The sequence below is a fragment of the Callospermophilus lateralis genome, chromosome 2, assembly GCF_048772815.1.
Source record: "Callospermophilus lateralis isolate mCalLat2 chromosome 2, mCalLat2.hap1, whole genome shotgun sequence".
Lineage (NCBI taxonomy): Eukaryota > Metazoa > Chordata > Mammalia > Rodentia > Sciuridae > Callospermophilus > Callospermophilus lateralis.
Genome location: NC_135306.1, coordinates 103716982 through 103736270, shown reverse-complemented (window position 1 = coordinate 103736270; position 19289 = coordinate 103716982). Strand labels below are relative to the sequence as shown.

General features: G+C 38.2%; 1 protein-coding gene across 1 annotated transcript in view; it reads left to right on the top strand.

The window, feature by feature from the left end:
* The window catches only part of LOC143391081 (von Willebrand factor A domain-containing protein 5A), a 35039-nt gene extending 16314 nt beyond the window's left edge, over positions 1-18725 (top strand). The window contains exons 10-17 of the mRNA XM_076843645.2: positions 9902-10016; positions 10814-10978; positions 11255-11355; positions 11677-11927; positions 13787-13918; positions 14288-14418; positions 17842-17968; positions 18502-18725. Coding sequence (XP_076699760.2) covers positions 9902-10016; positions 10814-10978; positions 11255-11355; positions 11677-11927; positions 13787-13918; positions 14288-14418; positions 17842-17968; positions 18502-18581 — 1102 coding nt within the window. The 3' untranslated portion in view covers positions 18582-18725. The remainder of the gene's footprint in view (positions 1-9901; positions 10017-10813; positions 10979-11254; positions 11356-11676; positions 11928-13786; positions 13919-14287; positions 14419-17841; positions 17969-18501) is intronic.
* Positions 18726-19289: the final 564 nt, after the last annotated feature.

Genomic DNA, 19289 nt, shown 5'->3' with positions numbered 1-19289 from the left:
AATATTTTATTTAGTTGTTTTGACTCTTTTGTCTTTTTTACTGGAATAATTCAGTTTTTCATTATTTTTATAGGATTGATAGTTCAAAGAGAACTAGACAGATATTTAGTAGAATCTCGGTTTGTATTTGTTTGACTGTTTTAATTCATGTTTAAATTAATACTAAACATTTTGGGTAGAAATATTGCAAAAGTGTAACATTGGGCCTGGTGATATTACCTTTGACAACTTAGTTACATACAGGGTGCTTTGTGACAGATAAATTTTAAATTTGGTAAACATGTTGCTTTCAACAACATTACTCAAATTTGTTACTTTAAAAATTATGTTATTACTGTCCCTGGTAGTGCAATGCTATTTTTTTTTTTTTTGGTTTGATTTTTTTTTTCAAAGCAGTGATTGGATTGAATCCAGAGCCCTACACATGCAAAGCAGTTGCTCTGCCACACAGCTACATCCTCAGCCCACAATGGTGACTTTTAAAGTATCAAGTTTTCCACATTCACTAGCGGCCATCCTTCTGTAAAGAAGAGCCTTTTCTCTCTTTCCTCTCTTCCCTTCCTTCTTTTTGTTCTAGCAATATGTATTCTTGAATTCTTCCACTATTTTTTAATGTATTAGGTGGCATAACTATCATCATCTTTTTAGATTCTCAATATTTCCAGATCTGATCAATGGGAGCCCCTTTTATGTGCCCCCATATCTTTTCCACGTGTCTCTTGGGGGTTTGAATATTTTCTTGTTTTCAACCCAGAATGTGCCCTTCCCCGGCCTGCACTCAAGCATTTCCCAAGAAGCCCTGTTCCATTTAGTTGGAATCATAGGTAGAAACCGGCGTTGAGTGCTACCTATGCTTCTAACTATTGGCCAATACTGATTCTAGATATTTCAGGGGACAGAACTAACAAATATTTTTAAAAAAATCTTAAATTTTACTTATGTCCAAATTTCCAATGCAATAACATAGCATTCTTTCTCTTTATCTCAAATTCTATGTTGACATCTTCCTTCATTCAGGTGAGAAACTTAATTTTTCACAAAATCAGTGAATTTATATATTTCCTTAATTTAACAACACATTGAAAACCTCTCTGTAATATTTTATAATTCTCTGCATAGAGACCTTCATGTATTTTTCATTAGTTCATTTTCTTTAGGTGTTTGATATTGTTTTAAGTAGTATTTTTTCATATTTTTATTGAATAGATATTTAATTTCACTAAAGAAATTAATTTTTCTTACATTAACTTTTATATAATGACTGTGCCTCATTGAGATATTAATTCAAATGGTGTACTATAGATTTGTAATGCAAAAATTGCCTTTTTACCTATTCTGTGGAAGATTTCTTCTTAAGTATTTGCTAGAAGTTATAGTGGACTCTCTGGAACTGGAAAAGTATGGGAAATTATTTTTTAAACAATTTATGTTTTTGTATGTTCTTATTTTTATAAAAATTTGAATATTTTTTAAAAAATTTATTTGTAGTAACATTCTACAGATATCACCTTAAAGTGTCACTTAATGTCATGATGTCTATAGTGATACTACTACCTTTTCAATTCTGATATTATTCATTTGTACCTTCTATTTTCTTCACATAGAAGTTTATCAATTTTCATAATCTTCCAAAGAACACTATTTTTTGTTTTGTTCATCCTCTCTATTTGTACAAATTTTTATTTTATTTTCATTTGTTCCTGTTTCCATCATTTTCTTTCATTTAAAATATTTGGTTTAATAGTTGTTCCTTTTCTAGTATCTTGAGATAGATGTTTAGATACTTAATTATGGAGTTTCTGGTTTGTTTCTAAGTCAAGTTTTTAAAACTGTAAATATAAGTATATCTGTAGTTAAATTCTGAATTTGGACTTGTCATTTTTCATTTGCAATTTTTTGAGCATATTTCCTAATTAATATGATGATTTTCTTTTTTTTTTACACATTCACAATGTTTACATAATGCCATATTAGTGACTGTTGTATTCTGCTGCCTTTCCTATCCCCTACTATCCCCCCTCCCTTCCCCTCCCATCTTCCCTCTCTACCTCATCTGTTGTTGTTCAGTTCTCTCCCTTCCCCCCCCCCTTTCCCCTCACAACCTCATATATGTGATTTCGTATAACGATGAGGGTTTCCTTCCGTTTCCATGCAATTTCCCTTCTCTCTCCCTTTCCCTCCCATCACTCATCTCAGTTTAATGTTAATCTTTTCCTCATGCTCTTTCCCCCTGTTCAGTTCTTAGTTGCTCTCCTTTAATCAAAGAAGACATTTGGCGTCCTATTAAGGAATTTGGAGCCTGACCCCACAATATGTAGATCGGAGCCAACTTTTTCTTCTATCAGGTGCAGGGTCTCTGATTTGATATCAAGCTCCTTGATCCATTTTGAGTTAACTTTTGTGCATGGCGAGAGAAAGGGATTCAGTTTCATTGTGTTGCATATGGATTTCCAATTTTCCCAGCACCATTTGTTGAAGATGCTATCCTTCCTCCATTGCATGTTTTTAGCCCCTTTATCAAATATAAGAAAGTTGTAATTTTGTGGATTGGTTTCTGTGTCCTCTATTCTGTACCATTGATCCACCTGCCTGTTTTGGTACCAGTACCACGCTGTTTTTGTTACTATTGCTTTGTAGTACAGTTTGAACTCTGGTATCACTATACCTCCAGATTCACACTTCCTGCTTAGAATTGCTTTTACTATTCTGGGTCTTTTGTTATTCCATATGAATTTCATGATTGCTTTATCTATTTCTACAAGAAATGCCATTGGGATTTTGATTGGCATCGCATTAAACCTGTAGAGAACTTTGGGTAATATCACCATTTTGATGATGTTAGTTCTGCCTATCCATGAACAGGGTACATTTTTCCATCTTCTAAGATCTTCTATCTCTCTCTTTAGGGTTCTGTAGTTTTCATTGTATAAATCTTTCTCCTCTTTTGTTAGGTTGATTCCCAAGTATTTTATTTTTTTTGAGGATATTGTGAATGGAGTGGTTTTCCTCATTTCCATTTCAGAAGTTTTGTTGCTGATATACAGGAATGCCTTTGATTTATGCGTGTTGATTTTATATCCTGCCACTTTGCTGAATTCATTTATTAACTCTAGCAGTTTCTTTGTAGACCCTTTTGGGTCTGTTAAGTATATTATCATGTCATCCGCAAATAGCGATAATTTAAGTTCTTCTTTTCCTATTTTTATGCCTTTAATTTCTTTTGTCTGTCTAATTGCTCTGGCTAGTATTTCAAGAACTAAATTGAATAGAAGTGATGAGAGAGGGCATCCCTGTCTTGTTCCAGATTTTAGAGGGAATGCCTTCAGTTTTTCTCCATTTAGAATGATGCTAGCCTGAGGCTTAGCATATATAGCTTTTACAATGTTGAGGTAAGTTCCTGTTATCCCTAGTTTTTCTAGTGTTTTGAACATAAAGGGATGCTGTACTTTGTCAAATGCTTTTTCTGCATCTATCGAGATGATCATATGGTTCTTATCTTTAAGTCTATTGATGTGGTGAATAACATTTATTGATTTCCGTATATTGAACCAGCCTTGCATCCCAGGGATGAATCCTACTTGATCATGGTGTACAATTTTTTTGATGTGCTTTTGCATTCGATTCGCCAGGATTTTATTGAGAATTTTTGCATCTAAGTTCATTAGAGATATTGGTCTATAGTTTTCTTTCTTTGAAGTGTTTTTGTCTGGTTTTGGGATCAGGGTTATGTTGGCCTCATAGAATGAATTTGGAAGAGTTCCTTCTTTTTCTATTTCTTGAAATAGCTTGAAAAGTATTGGAATTAACTCTTCTTTGAAGGTTTTGTAGAACTCTGCTGTATACCCATCCGGCCCCGGGCTTTTCTTAGTTGGTAGTCTTTTGATGGCCTCTTCAATTTCTTCTTTTGTTATTGGTCTGTTTAAATTGTGAGTGTCTTTCTGACTCAGTCTGGGCAGATCATATGACTTAAGAAATTTATCGATATCTTCACTATCTTCTATTTTATTGGAATATAGGGTTTCAAAATATTTTTTAATTATCTTCTGTATTTCTGTAGTGTCTGTTGTGACATTGCCTTTTTCATCCCGTATGTTAGTAATTTGCGTTCTCTCTCTTCTTCTCTTCGTTAGCATGGCTAAGAGTCTGTCGATCTTATTTATTTTTTCAAAGAACCAACTCTTAGTTTTTTCAATTTTTTCAATGGTTTTTTTTGTTTCAATTTCGTTGATTTCCGCTCTGATTTTAATTATTTCTTGTCTTTTGCTACATTTGCTGTTGTTTTGCTCTTCCTTTTCTAAGGTTTTAAGATGAAGTGTGAGTTTATTTATTTGTTGGTTTTTTCTTTTTTTGAGGAATGAACTCCAGGAAATGAATTTCCCTCTTAAAACTGCTTTCATTGTGTCCCATAGATTCCGGTATGTTGTGTCTGTATTGTCGTTTATCTCTAGGAATTTTTTTGATTTCCTCATTTATATCTTCTGTAACCCATTGATCATTCAGCAACATATTGTTCATTTTCCAGGTGATGCAGTATTTTTCCTTCCTTCTTTTATCATTGATTTCCAGTTTCATTCCATTATGGTCAGATATGGTGCATGGTATTATCTCCACACCTTTATATTTACTGAGAGTCACCCTATGGCATAATATATGGTCTATCTTTGAGTAGGATCCATGTGCTGCTGAGAAGAATGTGTATCCACTTGATGATGGTTGATATATTCTATATATGTCGGTTAAGTCTAGGTTATTGATTGCATTATTGAGTTTTATAGTTTCTTTGTTCAGCTTTTGTCTAGAGGATCTTTCCAATGGTGAGAGCGGTGTGTTGAATCCCCCATAATTATTGTGTTGTGGTCTATTTGACTCTTGAACTTGAGGAGAGTTTGTTTTATGAACGTTGCAGCACCATTGTTTGGTGCATACAAATTGATAATTGTTATGTCTCGATGGTGGATGGTTCCTTTTAACAATATATAGTGTCCTTCTTTATCCCTTTTGATTACCTTAGGTTTGAAGTTGACTTTATTCGATATGAGTATGGCCACTCCTGCTTGCTTCCGAGGGCCATGTGAGTGGTATGATTTTTCCCAACCTTTCACCTTCAGTCTGTGTATGTCTTTTCCTGTCATATGAGTCTCCTGAAGGCAGCATATTGTTGGATTTGTTTTTTTTAATCCAGGTTACTAGCCTATGTCTCTTGATTGGTAAATTTAAGCCATTAACATTTAAGGTTACAATTGAAATATGGTTTGTACTTCCAGTCATGTTTATTTATTTTAGATTGGCTAGTTTTCCCTCTTTGGTTATTTTTCTCCCCCTTTACTGAGATACCTCCCACTGTTAGTTTTGGGCGCTATTTTTCAATTCCTCTTCTTGTAGTATTTTGCTCAAAATGCTTTGCAGTGCTGTTTTTCTGGCTGCGAATTCTTTTAGCTTTTGTTTATCGTGAAATATTTTAATTTCATTGTCAAATCTGAAGCTTAGTTTTGCTGGATACAGTATTCTTGGTTGGAATCCATTATTTTTCAGTGTTTGAAATATGTTGTTCCAGGATCTTCTTGCTTTCAAAGTCTGTGATGAAAAATCAGTCGTTAACCTAATTGGTTTACCCCTAAAGGTAATCTGCCTCCTTTCTCTCGTAGCTTTTAGTATTCTCTCCTTGTCCTGTATGTTAGCTATCTTCATAATTATGTCTTGGAGTTGGTCTATTATGGTTTTGGATGTTTGGGGTCCTGTAGGATTCCAGGATTTGGCAATCCATTCCATCTTTCATCTCTGGGAAGTTTTCTAGTATTATTTCATTTAATAAGCTATCCATTCCATTGGACTGAACCTCTGTGCCTTCTTCTATCCCAATGACTCTCAAATTTGGTCTTTTGATGAGATCCCATATCTCTTGGATAGATTGCTCATGGGATTTAAGCATCTTTTCTGTGTTGACTATATTCTTTTCAAGTTGATAAATTTTGTCTTCATTATCTGATGTTCTGACTTCCACTTGATCTAGTCTGTTTGTAATATTCTCATTAGTGCTTTTAATCTGATTTATGGTTTTTTGCATTTCTAGTATTACAGCTTGATTTTTTTTAACACCTCTATCTCCTGGTAAAGCTCATTCTTTGTCGGATTGAATTTGTGTGGTTAGTTCTTTTTCAAAATATACTTTCAATGCTTGGATTTGCTGTCTCATGTCTTCTCTAATATTCTGTTCCATCTGAGTTAGGTATGCCTTGATTTCTTTCTCTGTCCATGTTTCTGACTCTTCTAGGTCCTCCTGTATATTTAGGTTGTCCTGCATTGTTTGTAACCCTTTTATCCCTCGTTTTTTCATGTTGTTCACGTTGCTTTCCAGCTCTGTTTGACTGCTTTGTAACTGCTTTCTCCTATACATTTGTTTTGGCTTTGTATATTTCTGTTGTCTCTCTTTTGTGGTGGGAGATTATGCCTAGAAATGTTGGGCTTTGTTGTACTTTAAAGCTGATTCATTCAATTCATATAAGGCTTCTAGGTTCTGTATGCATATAGTGATTTGTTGTTTGTTCTTAGGACTATATGTTTAGGTTAGGTGCTATGGTGGTACGATGGTTAGTATGTCTTGGCTACTTTAGAAGATTGCTCCACTGAAGGTGGATACTACCAGGCAATTGGATCAGGGTGTTGGTAGTAGCTAGGTATTTAGGAGTCTTATAGACAGCCTCGAGACATTCACCTATTTGCATTTAGACAATTACACGAAATGGAAGATGTAATGCTTGGGATGAAAGTTGGGGGGTAGGGGAATGAAGATGCTGTTAAAAAGAAAAAAGGATAGAGAGAGAGATAGATTAGAGGGGAATGAAAGAACAATAAAACTTGAAATGCGATAGAAAGAGAGAAGGAAAAGGGGAGAAAGGATCAGAGAAAGAAGAAGGAGAGAAAAAAAAATTATCGACAACAGCATCCAAAAAAAAAAAAAATTAAAGTCTTAGAGATCCACCTTCTTCTCTTCCAGTAGGCGGAGCTGTGCCCTCCGAGCAGAGCTTCTGCTCTCTACCTGCCGAGAGCTATCTCTGTAAGGCGTCTCCTGGGAGTCTCTCAGACTTGTCAGTCCAGAGCCATTTCACTTCTCCAGCCCTTAACCCCCTTCTTCCAGTCAGCCTGCCAGCCAGGTCCTGTTCTCCAGAAGTGATTCCCTAGAGATCTAGTTACACTTGCAGCCCCACTGCGTGTTCCTTTTAAGCCCCAGTGCTGTGGTAAACTTGCGGCTAAGACCTTGGGAGTCACCGCTGGTGATATGGGGGGCTGGGGGTCGGGGATCCCCTCTGCTTCCCTACGGACACGACCCCTGAGAAGTCAATGAAGTTTCCTGGCTGCTTGTATCAGGATGGGGAGTCACGCACCTGCTAAAGTGGATTCTGCTGGGAAGGAATTCAGCCGGCCGAACTCCGACGACGTCACCTCTCTGCTATGGCGGGCCCCAGGCTCCTTGCTGGAGTGTCCGAAGGGAGGGGTGGGACTGGTCCAGCCCGGTTGGCCTCAGCTCCTGGCTCGTGGAGGCTTGGCTAAAGACTTCTCCCTGCCAAGCTGCGTCTCGGAGTCTAGCAGGACCCAGTCACTTTGGCTGCGGGCGGGCGGAGGGATCTGCAGCTGCGCCCGCGGCACGCGGACTCTGGCTGGTGGATCTGGAACTCCGCGTCTCGTGTCAGGGTTTTGCTCGACAGGGTCACACAGACGCTTCAAAAAAATCCTAGTAGCTCCCGGCCGGTCTCTCTTCAGTGGAATTTTGCTAGGAGGTTCTCTGTTGGTAGTATCCAAGGGTTATCCTTGTGACTTTATGACCCCATCACTGGGGGTGTATTGAAAGCGCAGCCTCTCTGCCTGCCGCCATGTTGGATCTATGATTTCAATTGCCGATGATTTTCTTTTTAAGCTGTGTTATTCACAAGCACATTGCTTAATTTTCTCAGATTTTCTATATTCGTTTAGATATCAGATATTTTATATGAATGTTCATAGAAATTCTTTAGGCCTCTAAATTATATCCTGCCTCCTGCAGGTCTTACTCTGCTCTGATGGATGTGCACACTAGAATCAGACAATCTTGATATGATTAGGATCTAATTAACTTCAGCCATGGTGATGGCCAGTCTATTTCTAATTCTCCTCTATGTCTTGAGTGTAGTACCCTAGGGTACTGTCCAGACAGCTGAGAGGTTTTCAGAGACACTAGCCTGTTGGAGACCTCAGTTGCTGCTTTTTCTTCTCACTTTGGCCATTCGTTTTGTACTTGACACTTCCCTCAAAGGGTAAATGGACATCTAGTACCAGGCTCGAAGCTCTTGGCTTCCTTCCTCTTCCAGAATTTGGCACTTAGCTTCTTAAAGTCTTTGTACACAATTGACTCAATTGTCTTATTGTCTTTACTGCTTTCAAATAAATTATTAAAAATATTGTGCACAGCTTCTCCCTGGGCAGAAACAACTTAGTCCATTGCTGAGATCAGGACAGGGGAAGTTTTGATTCACACATTCAATTGCTATGAAGTCATAAAAAGAAGTCATATGTTTAAGTTCTAGTTTTTCTTCTTGCTAGATGTTTGGAAAAATCAATTAATCTCTAAGCAATGGTTTCTTTACCTGAAATGGTGATACTTATAGTAGAACTTACCTTGTAGGTTTATTGTGAGGCGTAAAAGAATAAAACCATGTAAAACATCTAGGAATTGTCCTTGACACAAAATATGTACTATATACATTTTTGTTATTATTGCCATTATTATTTTTATTATCGCCATTATTATTTTTATTATCATTGACATGAAACATGTTAGTGAGTTCTAGGCATTTTTCAGTTTAGTTTTTATAAATAAAAAACATTTAAAATTATGCATATATGCATTGTATAATATGGACTAGAGTTTAAAAATCATAATGGAAATTTAAGATGAGATCATAAAGAGACTAGCAGGATGTGATCTTTTGGGAGAATGACTCCAGTTAAATCACTGCAATTACATATCTGGTCCTTATCCTCACAAGTTAAGAGCATTAATCCTAATACTGATGTCACTTGAGGGTGATGAGTCACACAAACACATGTCAAAATAGACACATAAGCCTGCATTCTAGTGTATGAATTTATGATGAAAACTTTCATTTCTGCCATTTTAAGGCTTATCATAGTATTACTAAGGCATTGTCTATTTATGTACAATTTTATTTTGGAACCCAAATTGAGGTTAAGAATCTCCATCAGTGTACATGGGCCACAACAGGATGAGAACTTTTACCTTAAGAGTAGGAGGCATGGCTGGGGATGTGGCTCAAGCGATAGCGCGCTCGCCTGGCATGCTTGTGGCCCGGGTTCGATCCTCAGCACCACATACAAACAAAGATGTTGTGTCTGCCGAAAACTAAAAAATAAATATTAAAAAAATTCTCTCACTCTCTCTATCATCTCCCTCTCTCTCTAAAAAAAAAAAAAAAGTAGGAGGCACATTTCCATGCCCTAAACCTTGCAGGAGCAACATCATGATGCAGCAGTATCAGTCAGGAACTGATGACAGTTTCTAGCTTTTCCTTGGTTTGCTAGGGGACTCTTGTAGTTAGTCATAGCAGTGTTCTAGTGCCATGTCTACCATTTATAAAAGATGTGATCTTGCACAGATTTCTTAAATTCTTAGGGTCCTTGTTCTTTATGTGTGAAATGAAACACAACCTTGCCTCTGAGGAGACTCAGGATGATTCAATCATACTATTAATTTCAGGAATTTATTAAGGTTCCAAAATATACTATATTCTCAATAAATGGCTATTACAACTTTTCTCAATGAAGTAGACTATCTCATCATGTAGTTTTCACCATTATGTATAAATTTTATAAGTTCCTGTGTCTAACCTCTATTCATTTACAATTACAGATGTTTCTCATTTGGCATTGGAGAAGGTGCCTCCACCAGCTTAATAAAAAGCATTGCCCGGATGTCAGGGGGAACTTCTGAGTTTATCACAGGCAAGGACAGGATGCAGCCCAAGGTGAGGGGCAAGCCATGTGTCCAGAGGTGGTCAGTCCAGACCGAGTATGCAGCAGGGTGGGGGACACTGCTGCAAGGGCGAGAGCCTAGCTTGCCTCTAACATGCATTTTTCCAAATACCCAAGGTATGAATTATATTTTCCGAGGGGCTGATTGGGTCTTACAGCAAATGTTTTTACTTTGGAGTAAAATGGTATCTGACCCTAATAGCTGGAAGTCCAGAGATAAGATTCTGAAAGAGCTTGGGCTGGGGATATTGCTCAGTGGTAGAGTGTTTGCCTGGCATGCATGAAGCCCTGGGTTTGATCCCAACACCACCAAAAAGAAAAGAAAAGAAAAAAAAAACTCCCTGAAAGAACTTTAGGTCTCGTATTTAAGTGCCCAAACAGAAACTAAGAGCTTTGGCTATCATGTTTGAGACTCCAGGCCTGTGCTTCAGGACCTCTTTTAGTGGCAAATTGATATTCCATTATCAGTGTGCACAAGGAAAAGATATCTCTGGTTCTGTTTCTAAGTTCCTCTTTCCCAGTTACTGCCATGCCTTCTCTAGTTCCATTCTCCATGGATCAACTTTCCCTAGCATATCCTTCATTCACATTTATGCTATTAAATCTCTCAACCTTAGCTTCCTGTGTGTAAAGCAAGATAAATAATACCCATATCCCCAAGATAGGGTTAAGGATTAGACATAACTTGTATTGTACCATATAGCAACTGATACATGATAAATATTGAGTTAATTATAATTATCTTCATCCTTTTTTATTTATGCTTATTGTATTTCCTTTCCTCCATCAGGTTCTTAGGTCTCTGAAGCACTCTCTTCAGTCTGCAGTAGAAGACATCTCCTTGAGCTGGAATTTGCCTCCTGGTGTGTCTGCTAACTTGCTTTCTCCAGAGCCAACTGTCATCTTTAGGGGTCAGAGGTTGATCCTCTATGCCCGACTCGCTGGAAAAATGCCGGTGAGTCCCAGTTCTTATTTGTTTCTCTGTGCAGAGTAGCTACTGCCCTGACAGTTTCATTGAAGCTGGTTGGTGTATTAGGAGTTTAGCAAGAGGTTGTAAATGCCAGGTAGAACCAGCTCTCTATCTCCCCCATCATTTCAGGTCTCTGGTTTCCAGGGATACCTAATCACTACTAAGAAATGATAATGTGCTGAGCTGGGGAGTTGCCCCAGTTCTGATCACTTTCTCTGTGATCTTTTCTTTTTATCACTTTTGTTCTTCTCCAATTTGTAGGCAGCAGAGGCTACAGGAGAAGTAGGCCTCAAGTACACGCTCCAGGGCAAAAGACTTGAGGATAAACTGACATTTTCTCTCCAACCCAAGCCAGATGCTGAGTGAGAATTGTTTTCCCTTCTCTTTCTTGTTTTTCTGACCTTTTGCTCCACTTCACTTCCTTGCCTTTTCATCTTGTTCCTTCTATTCTTATTCTTCCTTCTTCTTTTTTTTTTTCTCCTTTCTTACTACTTACTTCTTTGGACTGTGGCTTAAAATGTGTCCTTGTATTCATTCTTCCTTTGTGGGCCACTCTGTTTCTATTCTTTCCTTCTCTAATTTTTCTTTCTTCTGCTATCCCTAAATTTTAAGAGCACCTATTAGCTAGAATGTGGGTGTTTTTCCCCACCTCTCTGGAAATTTCTTTTTTTTTTTTCTTTCAGCCTCACTATTCACCGTCTTGCTGCCAAATCCTTCATCCAGACCAAAGACCTTGGCCTCACACAGACCTCAGCAATGGACAAAAAAGACGTGTCGAAGATCAGCATTGAATCTGGAGTCATCAGCTCCTTCACAGCATTCATTGCCATAAACAAGGAGCTCAAGCAGCCAGTTCAGGGGCCCCGGGCTTATAGGCAGATTCCAAGGCCAGTTCTGTACCACAAAACCTTTGGGAGCCCAAGGATTTTATGTAGTGAGTTCTATTCCATGCATAAGTCTCATGGATAGCTGCACACACTATTTTAAGGAAATTGTTGTGAAATATTTTTAAAAACATTGTTTTCTTTTTTTTTCAAAAAAATTATATACACATTTAGTACTAGATAGACACAATAACTTTATTTTGTTTGTTTATTTTTATGTGATGCTGGGAACTGAACCCAGTGTCTCACACATGCCAGGCAAGCACTCTACCACTGAGCCACAAACCCAGCCTGCCCTCCACCTCTAGGATTTCTGCCTAGTGTTAAAACTTTTTTGTCTTACTAAAGTAGAATATGACCTATTGGCAGAGAGATGTAATATGAAAAGGATAGTAACATGTACAAGGTGCACATAATCATTTAACAAATAGTTTAAATATGAAGCTGATTTGTGTTCTTGATAATGAGGTAGCTAATGATTATCCAAATGGCTGACATTTGGAATGATGTGGGACTGGAAGTGGTGGAAGTCAGGACTCAAAGAAAAGGCAAAGATTTAAAGGAGTCACTGGGAATAGTTGGAAAATGGATTGTCCAGAGAGAAATAGAAACATCTGTGAAGGAGGGTTGAGGGTCCAGTTAAGTTTTGCACCAGACTTATTTTGTGGGACCACACCGCCAAAAAATCCCTTAGCTTATGTTTATCTTTTCAACAACTTTGGCATAAAAAAATGTTGGGCTCATTGCAGTTTTGGGGTTTTGCTAGATTGGGTGTAATGAAAGGAAATTACCAATGTGGATTTGTAGATGTTGATAAGCAGTTGGCAAAAATTAAAATTGAGATGTAGATTGAGTACACAATGAAGATGGAAGGAGGTTGATATACAGGAAAGCAATATATCAAAAGATATATTAAAGACTTAAGTGATTAAAGATTAAAGACTTAAGTGATCTAGAGGAAGTAAAAATTCAGATAAAACAGGAAAACTTGGATATTATATTTAAAAGTAAGATTTTTTTTCAATTTATTTTTTATAAGTGAAACAATTCTTTGTGATAACAAAACCATCATGACTTGGGAGAGTGAGACTGAAGAAGAATAGAATGCAAGTAATTTAATTGAGAAGGTTAAAAACCTGGCTCTCTCCATGGGAGCTGAAATCTCTCAAGAGGATGGCCGACCTGGGAATAGAGTGAAGTCTATGGTCTGGTTTTCAGTTTCCTTAGTGGATGATGGGAGATGACCAAGAGTTTGGGAGCTGACACTAATAAGGACATTTGGGAGGTACCATGTGAGGGTGGAGGAATACTGATCTGGACTGAATAGGTTGCCAAACCTGGATGGTTGAACTGCAGTACATTGAACAACAGCCAAGTGAGAGAGATGGAGGGAAAAGAATGTTTTGGGAGGATTCATGAGTCTTCATTTAAGACTTAGTTGGATGGAGCCTCTTGAAATGAAAGTAAAGACGTAGGTAAGATTGTTTAGCCTGTGTCAGGGGTTAGAGAGGGCATAATAGAAAATAGAGATCTGAGAGTGTAAGGGTGTGTTGTGTTCAGTGGTGAGCTCATGGGAGAAGAATGACACAGTTAGGGTAGAAACTGAAGCTGACTGATATGGATGGGAAAGTGTGTTTCTCAAATAATCCTTAGACTTTATATTATTTTGGCCTGCTGCAGACAGCAAGGGCAACTCATTGTGTACATCGGTATTTTTCAGTTTTTCAACAGAACTCAGGCTATAGTGATTGTTTTTATCTATGGTTACATGGGATTCAGCTTTCGTTGCTACCATGACATATCAGGAGAATGGTGTTAACATCCCCATAGGCCTATAAATCACCGTGGTCCACAGTGTAAGTGAGCATCTTTCCAGGGACATTTTCTCACCACTGTTTGTCACACATAGGATCAAGCATACCTGTATCACATACTCAGAACTTGGGGAATACATGCTTATATCGCAGTGGTTCTTTCTCTATGATGGGAACCCCGCGTTCTTCCAACAACAGCAGGACCAAGTTGAAAAGTTATCATAAAGGTGAGGTGGACTTATTTCACTTCTCTAATCTACCATGTAGACTTTCTAGTCTATGATGTCGACTAATGGGATGATTTCTAAATAAACACAGCCTTTTCCCCCCTCTCTACCTGCATAGGTTGTCTGCAGGCAACACAGTTCTGTCTGGAAACACCAGAACTCTGCTTTCACCCTGTTTGGGCCCCCATTTCCCTAGTCATCCTTTTACAATTTGGGTTTGAAGATAGACCCAGGTACTGTCTGACCATTCTCTCTGGAGCAGACTTGTGGCAGCCTGTCTCTGAATCCTGCAGCTTATCTCAGGTGTGCTCAGAGTTCAGGGGCTCAGTGGTTTCCTCTCGTTTCTTTTTTCTATTTTTTCCCTCAAAGTGATTGGAGGCACTAAACTTATGCAGCTGATTGACCTCCAAAAAGCAAATGGTTCCTGGGATCTGAATGAAGATCTGACTAAGATCCTAGGTGTGAGTTTGGAAGACCTGCTTGCTGCACACCCTGCCCAGGTAAGATTCAAAGAAAACAATGGAGTAGGTATACTTTTAAGGAAGTAAAGTTTGTAATGAGGAGTGGGGGTGTGTATTGGTCATTGTTTCATCACTGTAACCAAAATACCTGACAAAAGCAACTTAAAGGAGGAAAGATTTGGCTCAGAGTTTTTAGTTCATGGTCAGCTGGCTCCATTGCTTTAGGCATGAGGTGAGGCAGAATAGCATGGAGGAAGTGCTTGGTGGAGTAAAGTTTCTCAGTTCATGACAGCATAGAAACAGAGAAAGAGCAGAGGAAGTGGGGTGGCAAGGGACAAGATACAGCATTCAGAGCATGTCCTTAATGTCCCACTTCTTCCAAAAATGCCCTGCCTTCTCCCAATAATCCACTCAAATCATTAATCTACCAAATGAATTAATATATTGATGAGGTCAGAGCCCTCGTTATCTAATCATGTCCTAAAAGCTCCATCAGTGCATTGTTTCATTGAAGAACAAGTTTTGACATCTTTGGGGTACATTACAGATCCAAACCATAAAAGGGTAGATCAGGATCCACCTGAGAAAGCAGAACACAGAGGGATCCACAGACATAGTTAATTTCTAATAAGTCAAGGTTGAAAGTTTTTCTGGTTATTTTCGAATAAAAATAATAAGGAATTTATGGGTCAGCTAGTAGGAGTTCATGTGAATGTTGATGGAATACAAGGAGAAAGTAACAATCCTTTGGACTTAAAATTATATTCCCTTCCAGACATCTTAAATGTAAAGTTAAAACTCAGGTTGTCTTCTGTACCAGGAATTGTGCTAACTTAACATTCATGACCACATTTACTCCTCACTTCAATTAAATTAGGTGGGTCCTATTCATGTTGTTGTTTGTTGATAAAGAAGCTGAAGCTTACAGAAGTATAAATATGTGTCTGAGCCAGTGAGTGGCAAAGCTGCATTTAATGCTAGGACTATCTGTCCTCAGAACCACTAATGATAACCCCACTATTAATAGTAAAGAATGTGGTTCATACATAAAAACGTTCATCAAAGTCAGGATAGGTGAGTACAAATGGGAGCCACCTAGTTATTTTGATTATTGAAATATACTGACATAGATAAAATATATTCAGAATGTACATTCAGTTAAGGTAACTTGCTAAAACTTCCACTCCTAGAGAAATTGATAAAATATGATGACTGTCAAAAATATAAAAGACAAATCCCATTTTAAACTTTCAAACTTAGGAAAACAATGAACTAACCTTCAGATTTTCTATGATCTGAACATGCAACATCCATGAGTCACCTGTGGCTATTGAGCCTTGGAATTGTGGCTAAGGTTAAAATAAAAATTTTAATTGAATGGAGGTGTTCTATGTTGTGAAATATATACTGACTTCGGGTAAAAAATAAATAATGTACAATGTACTATCAAAATTATTTTATATTGATTTCAAGTTAAAATAATGATTTTTTTATAGTGTATTGGCTTACATAGATACTAGCTGAAGTCAGAGCTCACCAGTAGAACACATGCTTAGCATATGAAGGTCCTGGATTCAATCCCTGGCACCAAAAACAAAATAAAGTAAAATAATAATAAAATTCTGCCTATTTTCATTTTACTTTTTAAGGTATGTCTGGATTTTATTTCTAAAAAACAAGAATGATTTTTAAATACTCAGAAGTTGGAGCAGGGATGATGAAGTTCAAGGAGCACGAGACATGTCAGGTTAATGATTCCTTTTTGACATGGCAACAAAGCCAACAAATCAAGTGAGTCAGAGACCTGGTAGATATATATTTCAGGAGGGAATCTGAATGTTTTGTAATGATGAATATCTGGACCAAGAGTAAAGGAGTTGAACATTCAGAACAGTTAATTATGAATTGATTTAAAAATGGAATATATTTTTGAAACATGAAACTGAATTTTTATATATCTTCTGTGAAGATTTTGATGAGGATATAGATCAGATTTTCCTACTCATGGATGACAGAAAAGAGAACTAAAGTGTTAGGATGACAGAAAAGAGAACTAAAGTGTTAGTCAAGAGTTTGGGGATTCCTAAAGTCCGCTAAACAAGGAATTAAAATTTTCTCATGAAACAATGCGACCACCACTACTGCAAACAGAAAATATAGTAATAATACAACTAAAGAATAGCTTTTGGTTTTAAATTCTCAATGCCACAGTTGAAAGGGGGAGAAATCTGCCTCAAAAGTCATTGCATATTACAAACAACATCAGCATATTGGAAACAGGAAGAGGGGAGGCAAGAAGATTTCCTGAACTGCCACAGTACTGTTGAACTGAGGTCAGAGAATTCATAAGAATTTTCTCCTCCAGTTGTTTTTCAAAAATAATTGTGACCTTTGTTTTTAAACCAGGAAAACAGCATGGGAGTTCCTGATGCTTTTACATGATCTTCCTTTTCAGGAAGAATTGAAGGAACTAAAATTTTGATAAAATTAAGACTATTCAAAGAGGACATGGTAGCTTTTTACAAATTTTAAAGCTCATGATATATATGAGAAATTTCCCTTTATCCACTGATTCTATAACCTGAAGTTTTCATGAACAGTTGGTGAAACTCATGGGTGGTAGTCTTCTGATCTATGGATGAGATTATCTTTTAAGGAGTATGATTACAATTAGACTCAATTATTTGCTGGAATACTAACTTTGGGCACTTCATTTCACTTCTGTATGAAGCATTATTTGTCTTTAAAAATGCGGTGGTGCATGCCTGTAATCCCAGCGGCTCTGGAGGCAGAGGCAAGAGGATTGTGAGTTCAAAGCCAGCCTCAGCAATTTAGCTAGGTGCTAAGCAACTCAGTGAGACCCTGCCTCTAATAAAATACAAAATAGGGTTAGGGATGTGGTTCAGTGGCCAAGTACCCCTGAGTTCAATCCCTGGTACCCCCCCCAAAAAAAAATGGTTATTGATAATTCCTCATGCCTTTGTTCAGTGGAGAGTAAGAATGAGGATTAAAATTTTAAAACATGGGGAATGATGTTGGCCAACTTATATCATTATATCATGTGCATGTACAAATATGTAACAAGAAATCCCACCATATGTACAACTATAATACACCAATAAAAATGTGGGAACGAAAAAAAAAAACATGAAGACATTTTATAAAATTGCCATGCATTTGTTTCTCTTACACGACTGGGTAGTCCTTTCATGGGTAGTAGGGGTCTCTACACAGCTCTGGATTTAAAGCTTATGACCTTTCTACCCTAAGACTCAGTAGACTGTTGCCTTAGGGTACATGGCCTATCATTGTGCCTTGCAAGTGATAGAGGGAGACCAAATAATACCATGTAGCAGCAATTTGGGCCTTGCCAGTAAGGAGGGCATGGCACTCTTTGCATGTCCTTAAGGGACTTCCTGCCCCATCGCAGAGTCTTCAGGGAAGTCTCTGTCTATTGTACAGCTTGTGGACCTCTCAGGCTGGGCCACTGTCCTGGCTGTGGTCTGGCTGCACACCCATGGTAAAGACCAGAAGATGGAGTGGGAGCTTCTAGAAAGGAAAGCTGTGGCCTGGATTCACACCCAAGCAGGTAAGAACCCACTCCCAGGGCCTTTCCTTCCCTCCCAGGAAGACAGTTCCCAGCTGTGCACCTCCAGCCCTGGCAGAGGGTGACCCCAAGAGTCTTCATAGTCACTTCCCTCATTGTCTTGGTCCAGACAATTTCTGGTCTCTCAGGAGTCCTTTCCTTGGCAGGAGGAGGGTAAAATCTTTGATTTGAGGTAGGAGGGGGAGAGTTGAGTAAAGATGTAAGGGAACATGGATGGGGAGTGTGAATTTCTACAAGGACATAAAGTATGCTTGCTCTCCCCTCTCTCTCAGTACTAAGCTGAATAAGTACCCGGCTGGACTTGGAGAACCTCCTCCTTGGAGGTTTATTATCTCACAGCTGCTGAGTGATTCTGGAACCAGAGAAAAGTAAAGGAGAATGTGGGCATGAAGTAAAGAAAAATAAAAAGAGTATTGAGGAAAGATAAAGCAGAACTCAGGGTTTGGGGGTCACTGGGAGAACATCTACCTCATCTGCTGTCCCCCATCCCTGATGGTTCTTAACTTTCTTCACAGGCTCCACTGTGCCCATGCTTGTGAAGGCTGCAAATACTCTCCTGAAGTCAGCTGTGGACCCTGCTGTCTTTGCTCCCTAAGGATATCTTCCAGATAAAAGAAAAAGGCGGAGTGGGAGGAGAGGTTTCTCCTTGGCTATCAGCACCCCTTCACCATTTCTTCTACTGTAATGTTTTGTGTTTTAAAACTCACCTATATCTCTCTTGAAATAAAAGTAAAGGATGTTCACACCACCTTGCCTCTCTAAGCACATCCCTTTGAATGTAATCTTCTTCCCCCAGCATGACCCTCAGACAAGTAATGGTGGTCCCAGAACCTATACCTTTCCTAGAGAAGTTCAAAGCATCCATATGCAATACTTAATATGCTTCCCAGGCTTTCCAGAGGGATAACAAGAAAAACAGGTGACATGGGCACCAGACTAACAATTTCAATATTCGATGCCAGAGATTGCCTAAATGATAGAATTCTCTGTACAATTTTTTTCACCCATTTTTGCTCTTATATATTTACCAGAACTATACAAGTAAGCTTTGAAGTCTTCTATCTTTGAAGGAAGAGTTGGAGGGCAATTAAAAGCCAACATCAGTGTTGATGTGACCTCAAGATTTCAAAGAGAAGTACATGAAGGGTACATTGTGAGCATTAGCCCTGTTGGAATCCTTCTCAGTGAATTCTTCTTGGGTTTGTGAGCCTATACCACATGCTTTTGCTTCCAATCTATGCCTAAGTGACATGGATTGGGCTAATTGTTGGAGACAGATGTTCTCTTAAATCCTGAACACCTT